Consider the following 22,172-nt stretch of genomic DNA (forward strand, 5'->3'; position numbering starts at 1 on the left):
GAAGTTTGCCCTAATGGCTCTAAGGAGCTCCACTGGAGCCTTTAAGCTTTATTGCCCTACTGAAAGGCATCTTGAGGGGCATTTAAAGCTTTCCAAAATTTGCTTCTATGGCAGACCTTACTTCTTGAATTGATGCTGGATCCAGTGATACAGTGTTACTGTGTTGCTGGTGTCAAGCCTATATACTTCAACACGAGCCACTACTCACAGGTGTTTTTCTGATGTCTTAAAATCTGTATGTTTTTCCTTTTCTTTTCAGATTCATTAAGGAAATAGAGTCGAACATGGGGCCAGGTCAAGCCAAGCAGTGCCAGCTTCAAGCTTTCCTCACTTACTACATTAATGATCTGTTCCTTAACCAGGTTAGTATAATGACAAATTGATGGATTTTATGCATTCTCACAGAGTGCTATATCAGCAGTCAGTGCACTGCTTTAGTGAAACACCAGCTTCCCCAGAAATCAATCCCTCACATTAAGAAACCGCAGCTATGCTTCATTGTAACTTCTTCCACAGCAGTCAACATCTGCTGTGGTTACTAATGAACTAAAAAAAATCCAGGTAGTGTCTACAAAAAAAAAAAAAAAAAAAAAAAAACTTGACCTCATTTAAATTTAGCTGTTATCCTTTCAATATTGTCTACTTGTACAGTGATGCACTTCTGCTGTGTTAGCATTTCCATGTCAAAGTCCTTTGGTGAAAACACCATTCTGGACAAAAAGACCAAAGCAAAACAAAACACATATTCTCAGTTTTCTCTGTGAGAGGAACCACAATGACATGATAGTTTAGATTGGTTGCATTGAAGTCTCAGCTTCATATGCCTGAGGATGTCAGAGCTCTGTGGTGACGATGTGATCACAGTGGATGAATTTACAGTGCTTGGAAGCTGCTTTCTGTTCCACTGAAAACTGCTATAGAGTCAGCACTCAATGCCAGTGACGATCCAAACCTAACAGAAACAATTAGAGCAGTTTGTTGTGGCACAAGGAGACTTTTGAGAGAATTAGCAGCCAAATTTACATCTTTAACAATTCTTTTGCTTTTTATAGACACAATCTCAAACTCTTGTAAATGCTGGATTTTTAAAAAAATGTATTGTAGATGCTACTGTGTTTGGTATATTGTCTGGTATTTATATATCTCCTCTCACTGAACACTAAATTTTTTTTATACTGCATTCACTTAGTGTAAACTTGTGAATGCAAATAAACACAAATAAATGTGACTTAGTGTGGTTTAATTAATTAATTTTTTACTGCCCTATAATTCCTAAAATTGGGTGGATTTAGCAGTATTGCCTGTTTTAAAAGAAAAAAGTATACTACCTTTTTTGTTTTATTTGGATTGACATAAAAAATACCAATAAACCAATAGGATTTGTTGGAATAAGAAAACACACATCACTGCCAGGGTTCATAAGAGACCTTGAAGAGGACTCTTCATCACGTGTTGATTTCCTGCCCTAATTTTTAGTTTCACTTTAACAGTTTTTAAATACATAAACATAAATTCCCTGCAATTTTAATATAATATAACTGAAGCTGCTCATATTTTTGACTTGACTTGCACATTGCTAGTAGTTTGGATTGTTCATTGTTGTTAAATGACTAATTCTTGCTTACAGAGTGTGTGTTTAACTTTTTTAAGGCTATTCAAAAGTTCAAAATGCTGCTGTGTCTTCGCTCTAGCCTGCCTCATTAGCTGATAACCTTTAAAACTCTGCAGTGAAGAGGGGGAGGGAGCGAGATACTCACAACATTGCTTGCACCGGGCCTTTATTTCTCTCCCATTTAGATATTGAAATGTAGGCATATTTCGATACTTTGACTACAGTAACTTTTTTTTCATCCCCGTTTCACAGTGGTTTCCTCATATGCTAAAGTTGCAGTCTTTTCACAACACTAGGCCTGCATCACACGCAGGTTACCCACATGACCTTATTTCTTAAGAATAAAAGCTCACTTCACCTGCGATTTTAGCTTCTTACATCAGGAAACCACAAGCAATGTTCGTGTGGATGAAAGGAAGCTCAACGGGAAGAATCGGAGCCAAACCTGATGTTTTGAAGCATGGACTTTCAGGGTCTAGTCATGTTCAAAACGAAATGGCATAGTACTAGTGACCACTATTGCATTTGAATTTCAAGGTCTTAGCTCAGTAGAATAAGGTGTGCTAATGCAACTACACGTTATTTTCCAAGTATATGTGGCCATAGATAGAACATAGATCTCTTCCTGTTTGCAGGTGCATGTATTTTAAACAGAAGAGTTTCCTGCACAAATTAAATCTCTTCTACATCATTCTGTGTTTTATTTGTTTGGTTTAAAACTGCTTTAGCACAAATAGAATTGTAATTCTGCCTCATGGAAACATTTGGCTCTCGGTTTGTTAGATTTTCTTTTCACTTTTAAGTTACCCACGCCATATCCTGTTTTCAAGCTGCCATCTATTTTCATTTATAGCATCTTTTGCCAAGTCAAGCTAAGCCAACTTTGTTTATAAAGCACTTTAAAACAGCAAGTGCTGACCAAAGTGCTTAACATTAAGAACAGAATAAAAATACAAAACCATTAATACAAAAACAATTCAAAACAAGTAAAAATCAACTCTCATACTGTGGCTAATGAAAAGAGGTAGGTTTTAAGAAATTACTTAAAAATGGATTGTGAAGAAGTCCTTCTAATATCCTGGAAGCAAGGTTTTGGGGGAAGTTAATCATTTACTTGATTACTGATTATCTCACTCCATGGAATGGCATGGAAAACAGATCTTCATTCATTTCCCCTGTAAATTTACTATTTGACGCAAACTTTTGTCAATCAACCATTAGGTACGGACAGAGATTAATAAGGAAATCGAGGCAGTTAGCAAGACAGCTGATCCTCTGAAGATTCTTGCCAATGCTGATACCATGAAGGTTCTCGGTGTCCAGAGACCCCTGCTGCAGGTAAGAGACACTCGCCATATTCTAATCAACAATTAAATGCTTGGTAATAGCATTTAACACTTGTAAATGTACTGATACTATGTATGTAACGGAAACGAACATGGAGAGTATTGCCAACACAACTCTCACATCTCAGCATCACAAATTGTGTGCTTAAAAATTATCATCAGGTTAAATCAACAATCTTCTCAGTGTAAAGTGGACACCTGAACACTCATGGACTGGACAATGATTGTGCAAAGGGTGACTGTAGGTAGGGTGACTACCTACAGTTGCAAATAAATCATTTGATATGTTTCATAAATACCTAAAAGAAGAAAAGTATTTGTGTGTTATTAGTTCAAACAGATTGTTTATAATTATCACTTCAATGAGGAAAAGCCTGGTAATTCCATAGGGTTTCCAAACATTTTACTGCAATTATCTACCAGCTTTGATCAGGTTTGTCAGCATTTTTGCTTTATCTGGATACTATGAGCTTTGCATTTGAAGTGCCTTGGACTTTTTTGGTGTTAAAAACTTCACAAACCTGTGTGCACCCACAATATGCGAATAGCACATATCTGGATGCATGCAGCTGTTTGAGTACATTCACCTCGCTGTTTTCTGTGAACTGTTTCTTGGTTTAGGTTTTTGGACAGACAGATTCAGAATCCCTGCTCCCTCAATTTTTCTCTCAGATCATGTTCAGCCTGCCACCTATCTCACAGGATCATATTTACCGCTGAAATCATGCTTGATCTTTTTGGAGCTGTTTCTAAGTGGTGGTTAAAGTGTGAGACACACATGCACATATATATCATAGCACTTATATGTGTCTTTCATGGGCCTTTTTCTGCAAAAAACAAGTTTTTGATAATAATGGCTGACCTTCTAAGGGTTTTGTGGCACCACACCACAGGACTGTGACACTTCATGGCCGCTGTAGCAGAAAAGAAAAATGGCTTCACTTTTTAGATGTTTCTTTTTGGTGTGTCTATGTGTGCAAGTACAGTTTTCTCTTTATGTGCCCTAGTAATTGTTTCCTGTTCACCAGTCAGTGCCCGTGCACATAGTTGTTTTGTTATTGTCCTGATCTTGTGATATCCACCTCTGCTTTATTTTGACACCTGAATACAAGGAAGATTAATTAGGTTTCAGTGCTCAAACTTCAATTAAACATTAAGTGCCTAGAAACCATCCAAATGAAACCAGTCTACCTTAGATTTACAAACTATCGAATCAACTCATTTTGACTTGCTAAAACACTGGCTCACGTGGCTGATTTTGGCAGTCTTTTTAATTCAAAACAGGCTCGTGGCAGGTTGAGGATTATAACAGTGCCAAAGTCAAGATTCAGACAGTTGGCAAGATTTGTCTCAGCTGTCAGATATTCTCAATGTTTAGTGGGTATGGCTGTCTGTGTCTCCAGTATTGTAAAAATGTATGTTTTGCATTCACGCTTTATTTTTTGCATATCAGTCTATAATATGTATGTTTGTATGTAAGTGTGTGTTTGTCCACACAGTTGTCAAGGAAGACAGTGTCCCAGAGAGGTAGTTTGTTTTTGCTGTGGGTGTTTGTGCGGCAGACCTTGGATATGAGTTGTCAGCTCGTGTGTACGCGTATGAGTGCGTGTTTTGCTGTGTGTGTTTGTTTCTGTCAGAGCCTTACTGTCTGCGCGCTTGGTTTTCTCACAGGGAGGGAACAGCGGTGGCAGTTCATTACAGAGAGAGAGACCGTGGGCGTTTGGAGTTCAGCGGGGTTTGTTTACGGCTCGGGCCCCTCCTTAACGAGGAGTTCAGCATCTTGCTAATTATGCTGCTGTGGCTAATGAGCCTTTCTGCTGATAGTGGGGAGTGCAATAAAACACTCCTTTTGTTTGGGCTTTTTGCCTTTTTTAATTGGGCTGAATAAAAGACCCTTCCCTGCTTCTTCTCTTGTGATTCACATTCTAGGGTCAGGATGGCATTTGTGTGTTTATGGTACGTTTTTCATGTGTGTATTGGTAGCAAGCGTGTATGTTTTGCTACCTGTGTGTGATTTTGTTTTTGGCCTCCAATTTGAGAGCCATCCTACTGTTTTCTTTGATGGCCTTCATCCACATGGCCACTGTTATGACAGACTGCGCTCTCTCTTTCACAGTGTGGAGTTTTTCTATTCACTTAGTTGTCATGAGAGCTTTTGATAATGGGGTTTGACACCTTTCATCCAGAGAATACTAAAATAAGTTTTTGAACTACTTCTGCATAAAGTAATTTGTCAGGAACTTCTATCTAATCATATTGTGAGTCTCTGTGCTTGCACTAGTTAATTAAAGATTAATCAGACGTGTCTTTGTGTCTACATATCCACGGTGTTGGTGGACACATATGTACTTTATGTGCCCCTTTTAAGTCCCTTGGTATTTTCTGTGCCAGATGCTATCAGAAAGAAAGAAGGACACACACTGGCATCAGAACCAGCATAGTTAGAGGAGGGGGAATAGCCCAGCATTGCTACACAACATTAAACACCCTCTCTTATACACCTTGGCTGCAGCCGCATACAGCAAACCATAGGGGAGCACATTTTATAGATGCATCTGCTCTCTGCAACCACTGAAGCAAAAATTTATGTGTGCAATAGTTTGAATTGGAAGAAGATATTAGCATTTGGGGTTTGGGGTTTTGTATGGTGCAGAATTGCGTCGCGGAGGTAAGAGCCTAGCAGCACGCATACATAGGCCATTGGTCACTTTTAAAAACCTGTGTATACACAATAAGGCATAATTGGTCTATCTTTGTGTTTCATATATATATACACATATACAGCAAGACAGTATGTATGCTATCCTATCCTTCTGACCCTCGGTGATACAATATGTGGTGGGGTTACCCATGGTCTTGTTTTTTCATTGCTCCCTCACATATCATGGGTAGAATATTTATGAATGCATTTCCATGACATTAACTTTTGGAGTGGATCATAGTTATTAAATATATTTATGTTTTATGAATTATTTGACCTTTTGTTAGTGATATCTCTGCAGGAGAAACAGACAGAGTGACTTTGTGGAAAAGCTGCACAAGAGTCAAGGTGAATATCACAGCTTATGTTTGCTTAAGCAGCCTTTAATAAGCAATAGACATTCAGTCTAGGCATAGGTTAATAAGTTATAATGATAGGGGCAATGGTTTTCCTATCACTAGGTACCAGCGGTGTCAAATACTGTTTTTATATATCATGTATATGTATTCATCATATTGATATGATTAAGAGGTGACACTGGCTGTATATTGTCCACTAGGAGCATGAGATAAGGGCTTTCTAGGGCTGTATATAGCTCAGTGGGAAAGGCTAATGTCCATTCATGCGTCTGTGTGATAGCATAGCCTGGGCTGATAAATCTCCAGAAGAGTGTTAATGTTTAAAAAGAAAAAAAAAGCAAGAGCAAGGTAGCCAAGCTTCTGATGTCTGCCTGTTTAAAAATTCTTTCAGTTTTTCTGGTTTCTTTCTTTATTGCCTTGTCTTTGTTGCCCTCAGCCACTCATTTATTGTCACCATAGTTATTCCCATTTCATTCTTGTTTTTCTTTCCTTTTTGCAGGGTCTAAACAGCAACTGTAAAGCAACACACAAACATACACGCCGGTAGCCGCAGCAGTGTGATGCTATCTGTCCAGAGTGTTGCCACTGATTGATTCATTTAATTAGAGTTAGATCGAGGGAAAGGAGTGTAGACGGAGGAGAAGAACAAAACAGGATAGGGAGGGTATGGTCACTCTGCTGGATAGCTGTGGAGATTGGCTCCATTAATCTTGGTAGAACCCCCCTAGTGTCCCCTTTACACACTCACTTTGTGACATCCTAACATACAAGAATACACAGTGCGCACATGCGGGGACACACAACTGCAATGAGACCAACCCACCAGACCACATTTCCTGGCCCTGAAGACCGTGATGTCGAGCCACCTGGCTGGCCACTTGGTGCGCTTGTGTTTCTGAGAGGGTCTGTGAGTGCAGATGAATTGTTTGTATTGAGCTTGTTTACTTCATTAGTCAAGACCACATCAGAGCCATAATTACAGTACACATCAGCCCTCTCTTTCCAGCTAAGTATCATTCAGCTTGGTCCCCAGTGTCTGCGCACAATAGCCGCTAACTAGTCCTTTTGTATCCGCATGTTAATGGAGTAATTGTCTGTGCATTTGTTATTCATATGTGCGCCTATTTGCATTTTTTGGGTGTTTGTCTGCAAACATAACTTGTTCTTGAGCCAGATGAAGACTGATTTCATTCACTCGCCATCAGCTGCCAGAGCGCTCACGGTATTGCGGATGTGTTCAGCGGCCAATGGACTGCTAATGATGTTGACCTTTTAGATTTCATATTCACATGTAGCTTTGTGAGAGAGAGAAGGTTGGAAGCAGGCACGCATGCAGACACATACACGTGTTAATTGTGCATGCACACACGCTTCCATCTCCAGTAACTGTAATGACACTGACCTTTTTATTTGCGATTATGTGTGTAGGCAATGTTTATTTGTGGAGGGTTGATCGCTTCTTGTTGATTGGCTCCCTGCTGCCCACCTCACCCCCAACCCCAATCGCACCCTTGAGCACACACATACACAGTGGAGATGGTGGTGCTGGTGGTGGTGGGATTCTCTTTATTAAGGAGACTCTCAGCTCCCCGTTCCCATCAACAGACACAGCAATCACAACACAATACACCTGTTAGCTGCATCAGCCGTGCCCTGTGATTGGGGCACAAGTGGGGGTGGGAGGTAACAGGAAGGAGGGTGTTAGGGTAGTTGGTATACACACATGAACAGTAGACACACACACTCATTTACTGCCTCAGCACACTGGGAGATGAACAAACACTACCATCTTCACCAGAAGCAAAACCATCAGACAATCCCACATTTGCTAGTAAAAGGTTTGTCAGAGAAAAATGCTCAACAACCATTTTAATTTGACCAAAATAGGCATTATTATAGAGAAATAAATAATATAAAAGCTTTCCCATTTCCCAACATGTTCTCCTGAATGTTGCTTGGAACCCTCTACTGCATTATCTGTCATGAAAGCGATTGTGGCCAAGCATCCGGTTGACAATTTTACAGCTATTAGGAATTATCGAGAAATAAAGCACCTTACCATTCTTACCCGCAGCGCTTTTGGCTTTGCTTAAAATTAGTCCCTTCAATCTTTTTTTTTTTTTTTCCCCTCCTCGACCAAGAGACACAAAGTTGTAATCACTAAGTCTACATGTTGCTCTCTAGAGATTGTGTGATCTTATGTTCTCATCTTGGTAGAAGCACCTTCAGTCTATCTTTAATATTTAATTAGTGCAGAAGTTTCTTTTTATTTTTCCACAAAATGAACACTATGACTTTCTTCTGAGTTTCTTCACTTCAAAGGCTTATTTCTCTTCTTCCTCCTTCCTCACTGCTGAAGGTCTAACAATACCCGCCACCCACCTTTGTCTGGTTATCTCACACCAAACACATGTACTCCTGAGGCTCACACTCAGCTGCCCTGGGCCAATAACCTGCCACTGCCATGGATATGTGACACAGCTGTACTTTTTTAGGTAGTATTTTTTAAAATATATTTTTGCACAAATATAATAGTTATATATTATTTAAAAAATGTGTGTGGTGTATTAGAGAGAGCAAACACCTTGAACAGCCCTGGGTAGTGCATGTTCACACCACGCATTGCTTCCACAGAGTTTCTGTGTGTAACAAGACATAATCTTTGCCTTTGGACTGAGTCAGTTATAGAAGGAGAAGTTAAAATGTCAGCTCAACCACAGACATGCCCTCTGGTTTTAAAGAAAACAGGTTTAGGCTGAAGCCTCCTGATAGAAGGTTTTGCTTGAAATTTTAAAAGCAAGTTAGGTCCTCTGAATCTGCAAATGAAAATCTTTGTGTTCTGTGAGTATTGTTTATGTTTGTTTAAATCTAGACTTAATACTACACAGAAAACACATGTATTCCCCCAGCATAAAGCATTCAGCTGCATTATTAAAATATAGCTTTCATTCACCGACATCTAAACCGAGTTCTTGTGATAAATAATTCATGGTATTTGCCAATATGTGATAAGGTGGTGTGGGGGAACAAAAACACACACACACACACAAAAAACTGGGGGATTATGGGGTGATTACTAGAATGGAGTTTGGGGTCACAGTGGAGATTCAAATGGCACATTTGAACTCCAGAGTGATTCCCAGGATTAGTATGTGCAGAAGCTCCATATTTTACCCCGCATTTGTGTGTGGGCGTAAATAGGGTGTGTGTAATGTAGAAGCCCATCTGTAATCATTCAAGTGTGATATTGCTCCTCATCTCTCAATTAAAACACTTGCGAAGCTTAATGCAGTGTTTGTATTAAAAGTCATGATTGTGGTGGTGGTGGAGGAAAAGATGCGTTCTTTTAATAACTCAATTTGTCCACCCGCAGGTTGTGTACAAGCATTTATTTTATAGTAGCTTATTACGCCTTACTGTGGCCATCATAGTTAAATCCGTTATTTTCCATTTCTCATTTTAAAAATATCCAGCCTCACATAAATATGTGATTTAATTTTCATCATTTTGATGATGAGCTGATTTTACCAACGGTTCTACAATGTGGGCATTTCATTCGATGGCACTCAAAACTACATCTGTTTTGCCATTCTCAGAGATTTCATCTGGAGTAACTGAGTGTTCGTTATGTTATCGTTTTAGAAGGTAAACACAATTATGTTTACTCAAAGGTTATGAAAAGATTCAGGCTGAATAAGTGAAATCAGTTGTGGAAATAGATTGCTCAATCTCAAAGCTGCTTTCAAAACTTCATAAAGAATTTGCAGAATATTTGCTATTGGAAAAGCTGTGACATCAATAAAACACAATGCATTTCACACCTTTTTTATCTCCCAAGTACATCTTATGTTTCACAGTTCTCTCAAAATCTTCCAGTTTAGTTAGTTTCTCTGTTTTTGTGTATATACAGTCCATTAGAGGAGTGATTGCTTGTACTTAATTATATTTGATGGAGGGAGTTCATGTGTGTTTGTACAATCGTCTGAAAAAGACAGTTTTCACAGTTTTTGGCAGTCGTGTGAAAAACATAAAAAGGCGCCATGATTCAGCAGCTTTCAGAACCACCTTTAGTTGCAATAACTTGAAGTAATTGTTTTCTGTATAACTTTATCAGTCTTGCATACTGTCTTGGAAGAATTTTAGTCCACTCATCTTTGAAATACTGCCTTTATTGAGGTTTGCAGGCATTCATTTATGCACAGCTCTCTTAGAATCTCACAACATTTCAGTTTGCGGTCTGGACTTTGACTGGGCCATTGCAACACCTTGATTCTTTTCTTTTTCAGCCATTCTGTTGAAGATTTGCTGCTGTGCTTGGGATCATTGTTGCATGACCCAATTTATGCCAAGGTTTAGCTGCTGAACAGATGGCTTCATATTTGACTCTAGAATATTTTGGTACACAGAGGAGTTCACGGTCGACTCAGTGGCTGCAAGGTGCCCAGGTCCTCCGGCTGCAAAATAAACCCAAATCATCAACACCCCACCACCATCCTTGACAGTTTGTATGAAGCATTTGAGCCCATATGCTTTGTTTGGATTTCGCCAAAGGTGGTGCTGTGCATTGTCAGACATCAACACTTTGGTGTCATCTGTCCAAAGGACATTTCATTGTCTGTTTTAGAGAGAAGATGTTTTCTCCTGCAGTAAACAAGTCATACCTGTTCAGTCTTTTTCTAACATAAACATTTAACATGTTAACTGAGGCCTATAGTGTTTGTGATGTAGCTCTTGGCTGTTTTGCAACTTCTCTGTGCATTGCACAGCCTGACTTTGTTGGAACATCCACTTGGAAGACTGTTACAACACACCTGAATGCTCCAAACTTCTGCTTTTCTAGAGGTTGCTCATACTTGGCTGTTCTTTAGTGCAATTGATTAGCAACACCTGGATGCTACTTATCCCTCCTATGAAGGCAGCCAGAGTATACAAATTTTTCAAAGAGTCCAGGGACAGCTTTCTTTTTCACATGTTTTTATGTGTATATGATGAGTGGGATGTATATACAAAATGTTTGAAGTCCTTGAGTGTTGGCATTATAAAGCAATTTTTTAAAATAACAAGCAACAGTAAATTATAAAGGTGGTCTTCTTGGTCTGATGTAAGCTGCTCCCTTTAGTGGTCGCCACGGCAGATCCTCTGCCCCCATCTCAGCCTATTCCTAGCATAATCTTCTGTCGCAACCTTTTAGCACCCCTGTACATATCTTCTCCTTTTCTCACGCTGTCCTCTCATATACGTTCTCCTCTTCCTTTGTCTCTGGCCAAAAGTAGCACAGTTTCCACCGACACTCTGTTGGCTAACAACACCAGAAGGGGCCATTGTTAATCTGGGCCCTGACCTTTTCGTTATGGAAATCTCATTTTATATTATTCGCATGTTTGATTTGGCCACGAATTTGTGGCGAATGCCCTTCCTGGCCATTTATCCAGGCTTAGGACTGGCACTAGAGGTACACTGGCTTGTGGCACAAACTAATTTAAAAAAAGACGTTATTCACACACCTGGCATTGTGCCCCTGTTTAAGCTTGACTTTTTAAGCTTAAACAAACTCAATTACAAACTACACACTCATTTACATGCATACACATTAGAAGCAGCATGTGTTGCAGTTAAGCAGGCACAACCATGAGACCCATCCGGTGTGTGTCAGGGGAGTCTTCAGAGACTGGCTCTCCTGTGACGTTGATGAATGATCTGTCAAGACAATGTCCCACTCATGCCCAGTTCTTCTTTACCCAGGAGAGGAGAACAGCCTTTGTTGGGGGGAGAGGGGGGCAGCCAGGGGTTATCTTTGTATGTGTCCCATTTGGTGTGTGGGTGTGTGTGTGGTTGGATGCACGCGGTACTGAGGGTGTGTTATTTTATCAATCCGTGGTCAGACATGAATGGGATGGGAGAGGCATTACACGAGTGAGTGGTTTTGGGTTAGAGCATGAGTGAAATGGCAGAGACCATAAGGTTAAACACTCTGACCTCTGCACAACCTCAAGGGGTACCCCCTATTTTAATGGGGTAAATCCATGATCCGTTTCCGATTCAAACCTGAGGCCCTCATCTCTCGCTTTCTCTTCTCACACTCATCTCCGAAAACACATTAGAGAAATCTCATGAAGCTGTTATTTAGCCACAGCCTGTTATTGGATTTTCCTAGTGAGCTTCAGTAAATAAAATCTTCTTATTCCTTCTACCTTAAATTTTTTTTAAACCTGATGACACGTTTAGTAAACCAAATACAGCTAGCGTAGGGAGTTTAGTGATTGCATCCCTGTTTTCTTACTGTAGTAATGACATTCCCTGTGCTGTGCTCTTTTTACTCACTCCACTAAAGGAAACGACTACTTTGAGGGTGGTTTCTGTTGTGATGACCATGCATTGAGAGATTTTACCGCTGAGGCGCCAATCTGAGTGCTAGCTCTGCCTTCATTAAACCACTATGGCTGTGGCCTTCATTTCCAAACAGCAGTTTACCCCAGCAAATTCAAGATCCATTTGCACAACCCAAGTCTAATTTTCTGTGATGACTGTGTGTTTATCTAGTAATGATGTAAAACGAGTAGCGACAGAGTGCAACCATGTGCAGTTTTAGGGTAATAAAATACTAGGAAGTAGAATTGCACAAGAAATATGGGTGGGTTGGTTTTTTTCTCTATACCACATCATGTTGACCTTTAAGCTTGAATCATTACACAGAGGGAGAGCGTAAGATAGACATAGATTGAGAAGCATGTCTACTCCTGTGTAACAGTCAAGTAAGATGGAGGATATGTAGCAAAACTGGCTTTCCCCTACCACTCTTACTCTCTCCGTCTAAGCCCTCCCTTTCTCAATCTGTCCCTTGATTACTTTTTAATGATTGCTGCTGCCTAAGACAAATGGTTGTGTTAAATGAGCAAATTAGACAAGGGAGCTGAGTGCAAGAGCATTTGTTAGAGCAGGAGTAATGGATCGGGTATCCATTGTTTACTCTTCTCCATTCACCGACTTGGCCTGCTCTTCAGCTCTTTGTCCTTAAACCAGGAACAGGATATCGTTATGATTATGGCTGCACAAGAACTTGTTGAGAATATCAGATTTCTAAACCAAAATTTTACCTTTTCCTCACTTTTGTTTAACTTTTTTCCTCAAGTTTACATTAATGCTATTTTTTTGTACTTGCTCAAAGACGTTAATATTAATCTGTGGGGGTTTTTTCTGTTATGTTGCATGTGCTGGAATACTGCACTTTTATATCAATTGATCATCACTTATCAATTTAGAACCTTAATAATGAGCATGCAAGCCATGTTTAATTTTTATCATAGTCATACTGGCACTTGTCTCTTAACAATTAATAGGTCTTGCTACAGCAGCAGCCTATTTTTACAGAAAAAAATCTTTGTTTTAATGAATGAACTAATTAAATCCAAATGACTAATAATTCTGATAAATACTGACTTGTTTAAGTTTACCTGATCTTACCATACAGCTGACCTTACAACCAGACCCCTGTAGAAGGTAAAAAATTCTTATTATGACAACATTATCGAGAAAGTAGCAATGATGAAATTACTTTTTTCATTTTCTTATATAATCCAGTTTACAGTACTAGCAGCCTACACAATGGAAGGAAGGTAGCGGCTGCCTGAACTACACTAACAGCCACCTCTCCTGCAGGGTCTGTGTAATTCCTTCTACCCTGGCAGGCTGACAGGGAGTCAGGCATGGACAGTAAAGGGTGCTCCCTTGGCAGAGATGAGGCCTTGGTTAGCACTCCATGGGTATGGGCAGTGCTATGGATCATTACCTCCCTCATTGGAGTAGCTGCTGTTTGTGTGTGTGCATGTGCATGCTCGTCTGCATGTGACAGAATGAGCGAAGGGGAAACTGAACAGAGAAAGAGCTATTAATATTAATATCATTTTATCACATCAGGGGCTCTTTCTTCTTTTTTTTTTTTGATGATCAATTATAGTCACTACTGCCCCCTTTAGTCTAGCACCCACTTAGTCATACCAGATAGTTAGTGACCTCGAATGTAATGGAACTTTTTTTTTAATGTATTACAAATGGTAGAATAGTAGATATAATACTTGTACATGGTAATTACATCTTTGAGATCCAAGACGCTCATTGATACCATAGCTTATTTGCATACAGTACTGTGTAAAAGTCTTGAGCCACCACTCATTTCTTTATATCTTACTTCCAAGTAATAGTTGAGCAGTAGTTCTCCAGGCTTTCTGAAGGTTTTGTAAATGTTTTCTTTGGGCAGTGGTTGTTTTTTCACTCATTATCAGTCAAGTCTTTTTACCCGATCATTTTCAAAGGAATGTTTTTCTTGTTTGTTGTTTTTAAGACAGCCACTTAAAGCTAACCATGCAGTACCATCTGGAAGGCTTCTGACTGGCAGTGGCTACTTGTTTTCGCATGAGAATGATGCCAAATATAAAAGTAAAGACAATGCAAGGCTCAGTCATGGATTGGCCTCCCCAGATCCTGGGCATCAATTCAAGCAGTGTGGGATTATCTTGACAGAGAATGCAACAAAAGGCAGCAAACATCCAAAGAAGAGCTTTAAAATATCCTTCAAGAACCCAGGAGAACTCTTCCTGAATACTACTTAAAGAAACTACAAGAAAGCTTGCCTAAAAGATTTCAAGCAGTATTGAAAAATAAAGGTGGTCATACCAAATATTTATTTATTTATTTATTTATTGCCTTATTTACTGTATTTCCATGTGTGTTTGAATGTTTTAATGCATCCTTCCACCTATTTTCCATTTTCCTAGTGAAATATGAAGAACAGATGGATGGCTTGAGACTTTTACATAGTGCTATATTTAAGGTCATAGTAAATAAATGTTGACTTTGGACTATGCTGTCTGCTTGTATATGACATTTTGGTAGACAGCACTAAAAACAAGGTGCTATACTACTCTTGCAGCTGTTTGTACCTTGAGTAACACAAGTCATTTTTCATTTTATTAACTTTTTTGCAAAAAAATGTAGGTTTTCTATTTCGCACCTTCACTTGAAACTTATGTAATTCATATGAAACATATGAAATTCACTTAGTCAGAGAAGGGATACAAAGAGAAATAGAAATCATTTGTTTAAGATTGGCTTTCTGTAAATGGTCATAGGGGATTATTCTGCACTGCACTGTGTTACTCTTGTAGTTTCAGAGTAGCTGCAGCAAGGCTATCACCAGACTAATAGTGAGTTATCACTATTATTACAGATGTAGGCTAGGATTGGTTAAGTGCTGGGAGCAGCAAACTGGAACATACAGAGTTGTAATCTTATTTAACAGCTCTCAAATTGCTCAAAGGTGTGTGTTTTGAAAAAGTTTGCTTGATGTGTGTAAGTGTGAGTGTGTCTGGGGATATGAAGCTGCTCTGCTGTTCCCGGGCCAGCTATTAGTCACGCAGGAGTGGCTAATCTGTAATGGCTGCTGTCACAGCCCTGCCGTGGCTCCTGGTGATGGGTGCACTGTGACAAATGCGCACACACTCACTTTAAGCCTGAGAGCACACACAACACAGAAGTTCAAAACACACACGCACAAAAATATGTGCACTCACGCTGATGCACTTACATACAAAGAATCAAACATTTCACTAATAGTCTTAAGACTTCTGACAAGTTTCCCTGGTTTAGTCGTCAGGCCCTCAGGTGAGGGCAAAACAAGGGAATTTGGATTGCTCCAATTACATTGCTACTCCAGCAGACCTGATGTGAAGTGACATCTACATAAATATTAGTCTACCTTTACCCTTTTTGTTTATTACTAAATTTCGTTGTTTTTTCTTAAAGTTGAAGTCAGAGATTTTATGTTTAGATTTTTAAAAAAACCGCTAAAACTATTTTTCTTTCCATTTTAGAGCACAGTAGTGGTGGAAAAGGCCATCCAGGATCTGATGAGCCTGATGCAGGACCTGAGTGCCTACTCCAACCAGTTCCTTGAGATGGTCTGCGACAAGCTCAAAGAGTACAAAGAAATCTGCAACACAGCTTACAGGTAAAAAAACACAGAGAGGCTGGCGGGAAGCTAAAATATAATGTTAATTGTTATGGTTTGATTTATACATTGTTTTAAAAATTCAGTTATTGCGTTTTCTTACAATCACACACACAGACACAGTGCTATGAAAAGCTGTTCATCTGTGGCCTCTGGTACCATGTAACACCTGGCTAGGAAAAGAGAGGACTAGAGGATATGGAGGGGGTGATAAGCAGGGCAGGAGACACAAGAAAGGACTGACAGACTGCTGGGAGTCCATCTGGACCCTGTCACAGGTCAGCCTCAGTCTCACTGGGGCCTCCGTGTGATAAAGTGTGTGTGTTTGTGTTGCTGAACAGGTCTCTGTCTCCCGCAGCCCCACTTATGTGTGTGGTTGCAGATGTGAATGTGATACCCCGGAGTGCTTGGGGTATTAGTAATAATTGCAGAACCAAGCAGTTTCTCCAACATAGGCACAGGCAAACAAAGCAAATAGATACTGGCACTCTGCCACAGATTGTCCTCAAGCCAATTCACGGCTGCTGTAATTTTATTTTATATGTCAGTAAAGATGGTCGTAAATCACATTCACAACTCTCTGATTAGCTCATGTTCTGTTTGTTAGTACTAAACAGATATTATTTAGCTGTACTTGCTGTATGGCTCATCCACAGCAAAAAATATACTGGGGTTTCTTTAAAACTAGAGGTAGGATCAAAATATTGATTTAGAGGTTTATAGTCTGAAAAACCATTTTATGATTTTTCATGTTGGCCCTTATAAGATGAATAAGGATAAAGTTAACACATTATTACTGAAGAAGACACTCGCAGAGGGATATGCCCAAAAATGAAAAACAGTTAACTCAGAAAGTTAAAAATTGAATGGCCACATTATCGGCTATTTAATAATGCTAATACACACACAGTGACAGTTCAGTGCAGTAAATGCAAATCATTGTATTGTTACACTGTCGTTATAATTGAAAACTAATGATAATATTGTATGACATCATATGCCTTTTAACCGCAAATTTCATTCAATTTTTTACACTAAGTTCTTTATCTGTTGGTAAGATGGAAAAAAAATGAAACTAGTTTCTTGATATTCTTCCAATATTATTAACAATATGTTTCTATTTTAGGAGCAAGAACTTAAAAACACCTTTTTACAAATTATTTCTTGCCTAAGTTTGCATTATTATGTCTGTTTTCCCTCAGGGGCATCGTCCAGTGTGAGGAAAAGCTGACCATCAGTGCTTCTTGGGCTAAAGATGAAGACATCAGTCGCTTGCTCCAGTCCCTCCCTAACTGGGCAAATATGGCCCAGCCCAGACAGACCCGACAGAAGAGAGAGGATGAAGAAGACTTCACCAGGTACAAATTATGCACAGTAACAGTATGCAAATGTACACATGCTCATTCATATGCGTTATGTATGTGCAGAATTAAATAATGTAAGCACACGTGGAATAGCACATACTCACATTCACAGTAGACACACAGACAGAATCAGACGTGGATGTACACAACCACACTTGAGCAATCACGCACTTAATCCCTCCCTCCCATTTTTGCGTCTTTGTCCACATATGTTTTGAACCCCCTCTTGTTGACTAAGATGCGCCTGTAAAAGAAGTCATGATTGCTCTTTTAAACGCCCTTTATCTGGAGGAAGTGAGAAAACGAGGGAAGAACAAAATAGGAAAATATAAGGAGAGCAGACAGAGGCAGGGAATGGGGGGGGGGGGGTCAGTCTTATCGAAATTGCCTTTGAATGTGCACCCTCTTCAGGGAACACTGGAGCTCATCGGAGCGGAAGAGTAAAGTAAATAAATAAATTGGTTATGTGGCCAGAGAAAGTCAATCTGTTGTGTGCACTCCCTTCCTCTCTCACACACACACACACACACACACACACACACACACGCAGAGAGCACTGAGATAGCAAGAGGGAGACCATAAGGCTGTTTGATTTGAGAGCTGTAGATGTTTTCATCACTATGAAAGGGGGATTAGCTTCTGCACGACTCTCAGCCCAGTGCTTTAATAAAGCCTCATTAATAAGCCACACATGCCTGTGCCCGAGTGAGAACGTATGAGCTTGTGGGTTTTGTTTATTTTACCCATCTGTTGTTCAAAGAATCTTGATCTTGCGGGTATCCTGGTGACTCTGGAGGCTAGCTGACATGTCGTGTGTTTGCAGCACTACAGTTTTGATTTTAAGTTATCCAGCTTCCCAGGTCTCACCCTATGCTTCTGCAACCACAAGTGCTTGAACGCCAAATGCATCTCTGTGTGTTTGTTTTGGCCACTTTGTAAATCTCTGCCTTGTGTTTGGCATCTTTTTCTAAATGTTTTCCGTCACCTGTTTTTCTCTCCCACCAACTGTTGAGCTATTGGAAACTTCTTCTTTTTTAAGTATCCGCACTCATAAAATTGCTCACAGTTTCCCCCTCCACTCCTTCTGTGTTTATCTCTGTATCCATCCAGCTTTCAGCCCTTCTTATTTCCCTTGTGTGTGAGTCACTGTAAAGGTCAAAGCAATAATTGAACCCTGAGATACTGAGCACATAAGCATAAGATTATTATAAAATTTGAGCTATTTTCAGTTGAACGCATTAACACACAGAGGAGACGTGTGCACATCCATTCTGTTCGACAATCCATTATTTTATTACTTTAAAAAATTGACTTCTATTATTGCTTTTATAAAATCCACTCAGTGTCTGCAAACCAGACATTTTGAGTCCAACCAGGAACCCAATCACTGATAAATTCCTCCAAAGAATGTAACACTGCGGACCGATTAAAGTGTCTTTCACAAATTCGCCTCTGAGCTACGTCAATGCTTTCACAACTTTTTTTTTAATACCAGCTATTTTTATTTTATTTTAAATGGGTATTTGCCACTTGATTGATGGTTAAATTGTGTTTTTCTTTTAACAACAATATAATGTGCCTGTCATTCTAACCATACACACTCTTACATCCCTCACCCCGTCCATCATTCAGGGCTGCTTTTGCTAAGGAGTCAGAGGTGCTGACTGGGAACCTCGGAGACAAGTTAATCCCACAGAATGAGATCCTGCGTGATGTCAGCGACCTCAAGGCACTGGCCAACCTTCACGAGAGCATGGAATGGCTTGCCTGTCGCCTCAAGACGTTCTTCGTCACACTGCCTCACGCATCCAGTAAGTTGTCTAAATGTGAAGTAAACGACAGACTTAATCGTGAACTTCCTTGAATAACTGTATTTCTTCCAAACAAAGTAAAACCTGCACATCATAATTACAGTCGATATCTCTGAAGGTGTTATTTTGTTGATGAAATAAAACGAAGCTAGCACAATGATATTTTTGACACAAACAGAGACATATGCAGTGAAATTTCCACCTACATCTAGTACGCTGACGCCAACGCAGACATCTGTTGCTGTTTGCTGCTCTTTCTGCAAAACTCAGTGTTTTCTTTAATACATGAGTTTTGCTTGTGGAATGGTTGCATTTGACCAAAAGTAAGATGATCTTTTCTGCCAGTTTCCTTTCTACAGTTTGTTTTTTGTTTTTTTTACTTGAAACTGATAAAAAGGCTGTCATTGCTCCAAACTATAACTATAGCACTGTTTGAGAAAAACCTGAATATATGAGGTGTAATTAAAAAAAAGTTCTGGAAACTGGACCAGATTTGAATTTGCCTAATCTTACCTGCAGCTGTTTGGCCCATGTCTGTGTGAATCCAGTGTCTACTGGATGTTCTCTGATGTGTCGGACCTGCCTCCCTCTAACTTGATTTTCATTTTGTTAAAATCACAAGGTGCCACATCTGGCAGAGATTGTCATTTTGTCTTTTCGATGCACTGTGTGCCGGCACATAATGCCAGGCAACCACAGTTTGGGTCGAACCCTGAACCCTTCTCCCTTGGATGCCAGGACATTATAAGAGATCCAAAGGCTGTTCAATTTATGGCAAATATCAGAATCCAAATTGTTTTTGGTCAGTGCTGAAATAATGATATAGATAAAGATTTAACGTAATTAAATTAGAAACGAGTGCATTTGTTGAACTTTACAAAAAGTCACTAAAACTGTATATGTCAAAAAATTAATATAAAATAAAATAAACAAGTGAATTTGAACTGAACCAAACATACCACAGGGAGTCAATCTGGGCTTTTAGGATGGGGCAAACATATATTAAGTGGATGTGCTGCACAATATTTACTTCACAACAAATATACTGGGCCTTGGAAGATATGAGTTCCAGGGTTGACTAAACATTTGACCTTGATCTTCACTGTTAGCACTCAAGGTCAATGTTGACCTTGGAAAAAAAATTAAAGAAGCCATATTATATGAAAAGGCATGGAGTGTCTCTGTATTTATCTTTGTTTTTTCCTAAAATTGAAATATGATTATCTATTATATCATGTGGCATACAGCAGTTGACAGAAATGTAAAGGCTTAGTATAGAAATAACTATACAAGCACTCTAAACATGCATCTTTGTCACCGTACACCCTCTGCTGTTTGATATATTGCAGTACGGTGCTAAATTAAAACACTGGTTTGTATTCCTAAAGATGCTGCTACCAGTGCCTTGGGTTATTGGGTATTTATTGATCAGAATGCATAGAGATTGAAAGCATTGTCGGGATGGTTTATGTACAGTAGGATCACAATCAGAGATAGACGAATTTTCCTCATCTTTGCGTTCTGTGCTTCTGTAGCAACACTTCGTACCTGTGCCTCATTAAATTCTTGTTTGAGTGTATTATCACACACTCATTACCTTCCCTACTGGAGTTGTCAAAGAGCACTTTACACGCACACACTCATTATCTTTGGTTGTGCTTCTGCAAGTGTGGGCGCATAAACGCCTGCCCTAATCAGGACTCATGAAAGCATTTCCTACATTCCCTGCTCAGTCATCACTTTTGTATCATTAATCACTGATAAAAGAATGAAAAGTCTGTGTGTGTGTTTCCATCCAGCAAAGACTTTATGTAGATCTTATTAATCACTTATCATTAGTTGTGTTTTTTTCTAATCCCTGTTGTCACATGTCAATGTTTAATCGCCAAGATTAAATTCTAGCATCTTATAATATTCCTCTTCAAGTCCAAATCTTTTTTTGTTAGCAACATTTAATGGCAGTCAGCGAGTTAGTACTCCCATTAGTACCCCCACTTTAGAAACACCTGAACACCTGCTTGTTCATGCAATTACCCACTTAGGCAGTAGTGGAACAGAAGTCTAAATCATAGAAATCCTGCATATTCCAGTCAGGAGTTTTAGTTATTAAACACTTTAAACATTGAAAAAGAACTAACAGTGACAAATGGGCTGCTTGGTGCAAAAAAGCAGACAGAAATCAGCAAATAGAAATGTGTTGTTGAAGAGAGAGGTCAGAGCCAAATATACAGATGGTCTGACATGACAGAAAGGGTAGCCCATCTTCTCAGAATGCACAGCAGATCTTACTTTAAAGCGATTACAATGGCTTCCAGTTCTGTCAGTCAAGAACAAGTCTGCTCAGGGCAAGCATAGCTTGGTCTGTATCTTGATTTGTGCTGAGGGATGCAAATAGTCCAGTAGGGTCACAGTTTGGCATCAACAGCTTGAATCCATGGACCCAGCTTGCCATGTGTCAACAGGCCATGCTGAGTGCGGCAGTATAAGAATAAGTGGATTTTTTCCCATGGCGCTTCAGGGTCTTGATAGCTGCAGTTTACCATCTTTTAATGACTACTTTCAAATTGATGATGTCTGCCATGTCTAACTGGTTTTAGGAACATTACAGTGAGTGTAGTGGATTTCAGTGGCCTCCCCATTACATCACAGAATCCAGCAAAATTCCCTTCCATATCGATGTATTGATGTGCAGCAAAAAATCTTGCAGTGCAAGAATGTCAGCATGGATTAGTATCTCAAAGGAATGTTTTTAGCATCCAGTGGAATCCACACCAAAAAAGATGTCAGGCTGTTTGACAACAAACAGGGGCCCTGAACAGCATTGATCTGGTGTTTCCTATGAAGTGTTTATACAATAAATGTGCATTAAATGTGCATAAAAGCTTTTCCCTAAATCATAAACAGGCTCCAGACTTTACATTGTCAGCCTCAAGCAGTAGTAACATTATTAAAGATGTCATCAAGCTGCACTTGTTG

The 22,172-nt window shown here is 39.5% G+C and overlaps 1 protein-coding gene across 1 annotated transcript in view; it reads left to right on the top strand.

The window, feature by feature from the left end:
• exoc4 (exocyst complex component 4) overlaps positions 1-22,172 on the top strand; it is a 136,107-nt gene that overhangs the window by 85,462 nt on the left and 28,473 nt on the right. Inside the window, exons 12-16 of the mRNA XM_005451646.2 lie at positions 260-362; positions 2,834-2,950; positions 15,885-16,021; positions 17,224-17,379; positions 19,018-19,196. Coding sequence (XP_005451703.1) covers positions 260-362; positions 2,834-2,950; positions 15,885-16,021; positions 17,224-17,379; positions 19,018-19,196 — 692 coding nt within the window. The remainder of the gene's footprint in view (positions 1-259; positions 363-2,833; positions 2,951-15,884; positions 16,022-17,223; positions 17,380-19,017; positions 19,197-22,172) is intronic.

This window comes from Oreochromis niloticus, linkage group LG17, assembly GCF_001858045.2.
Source record: "Oreochromis niloticus isolate F11D_XX linkage group LG17, O_niloticus_UMD_NMBU, whole genome shotgun sequence".
NCBI classification, from domain to species: domain Eukaryota; kingdom Metazoa; phylum Chordata; class Actinopteri; order Cichliformes; family Cichlidae; genus Oreochromis; species Oreochromis niloticus.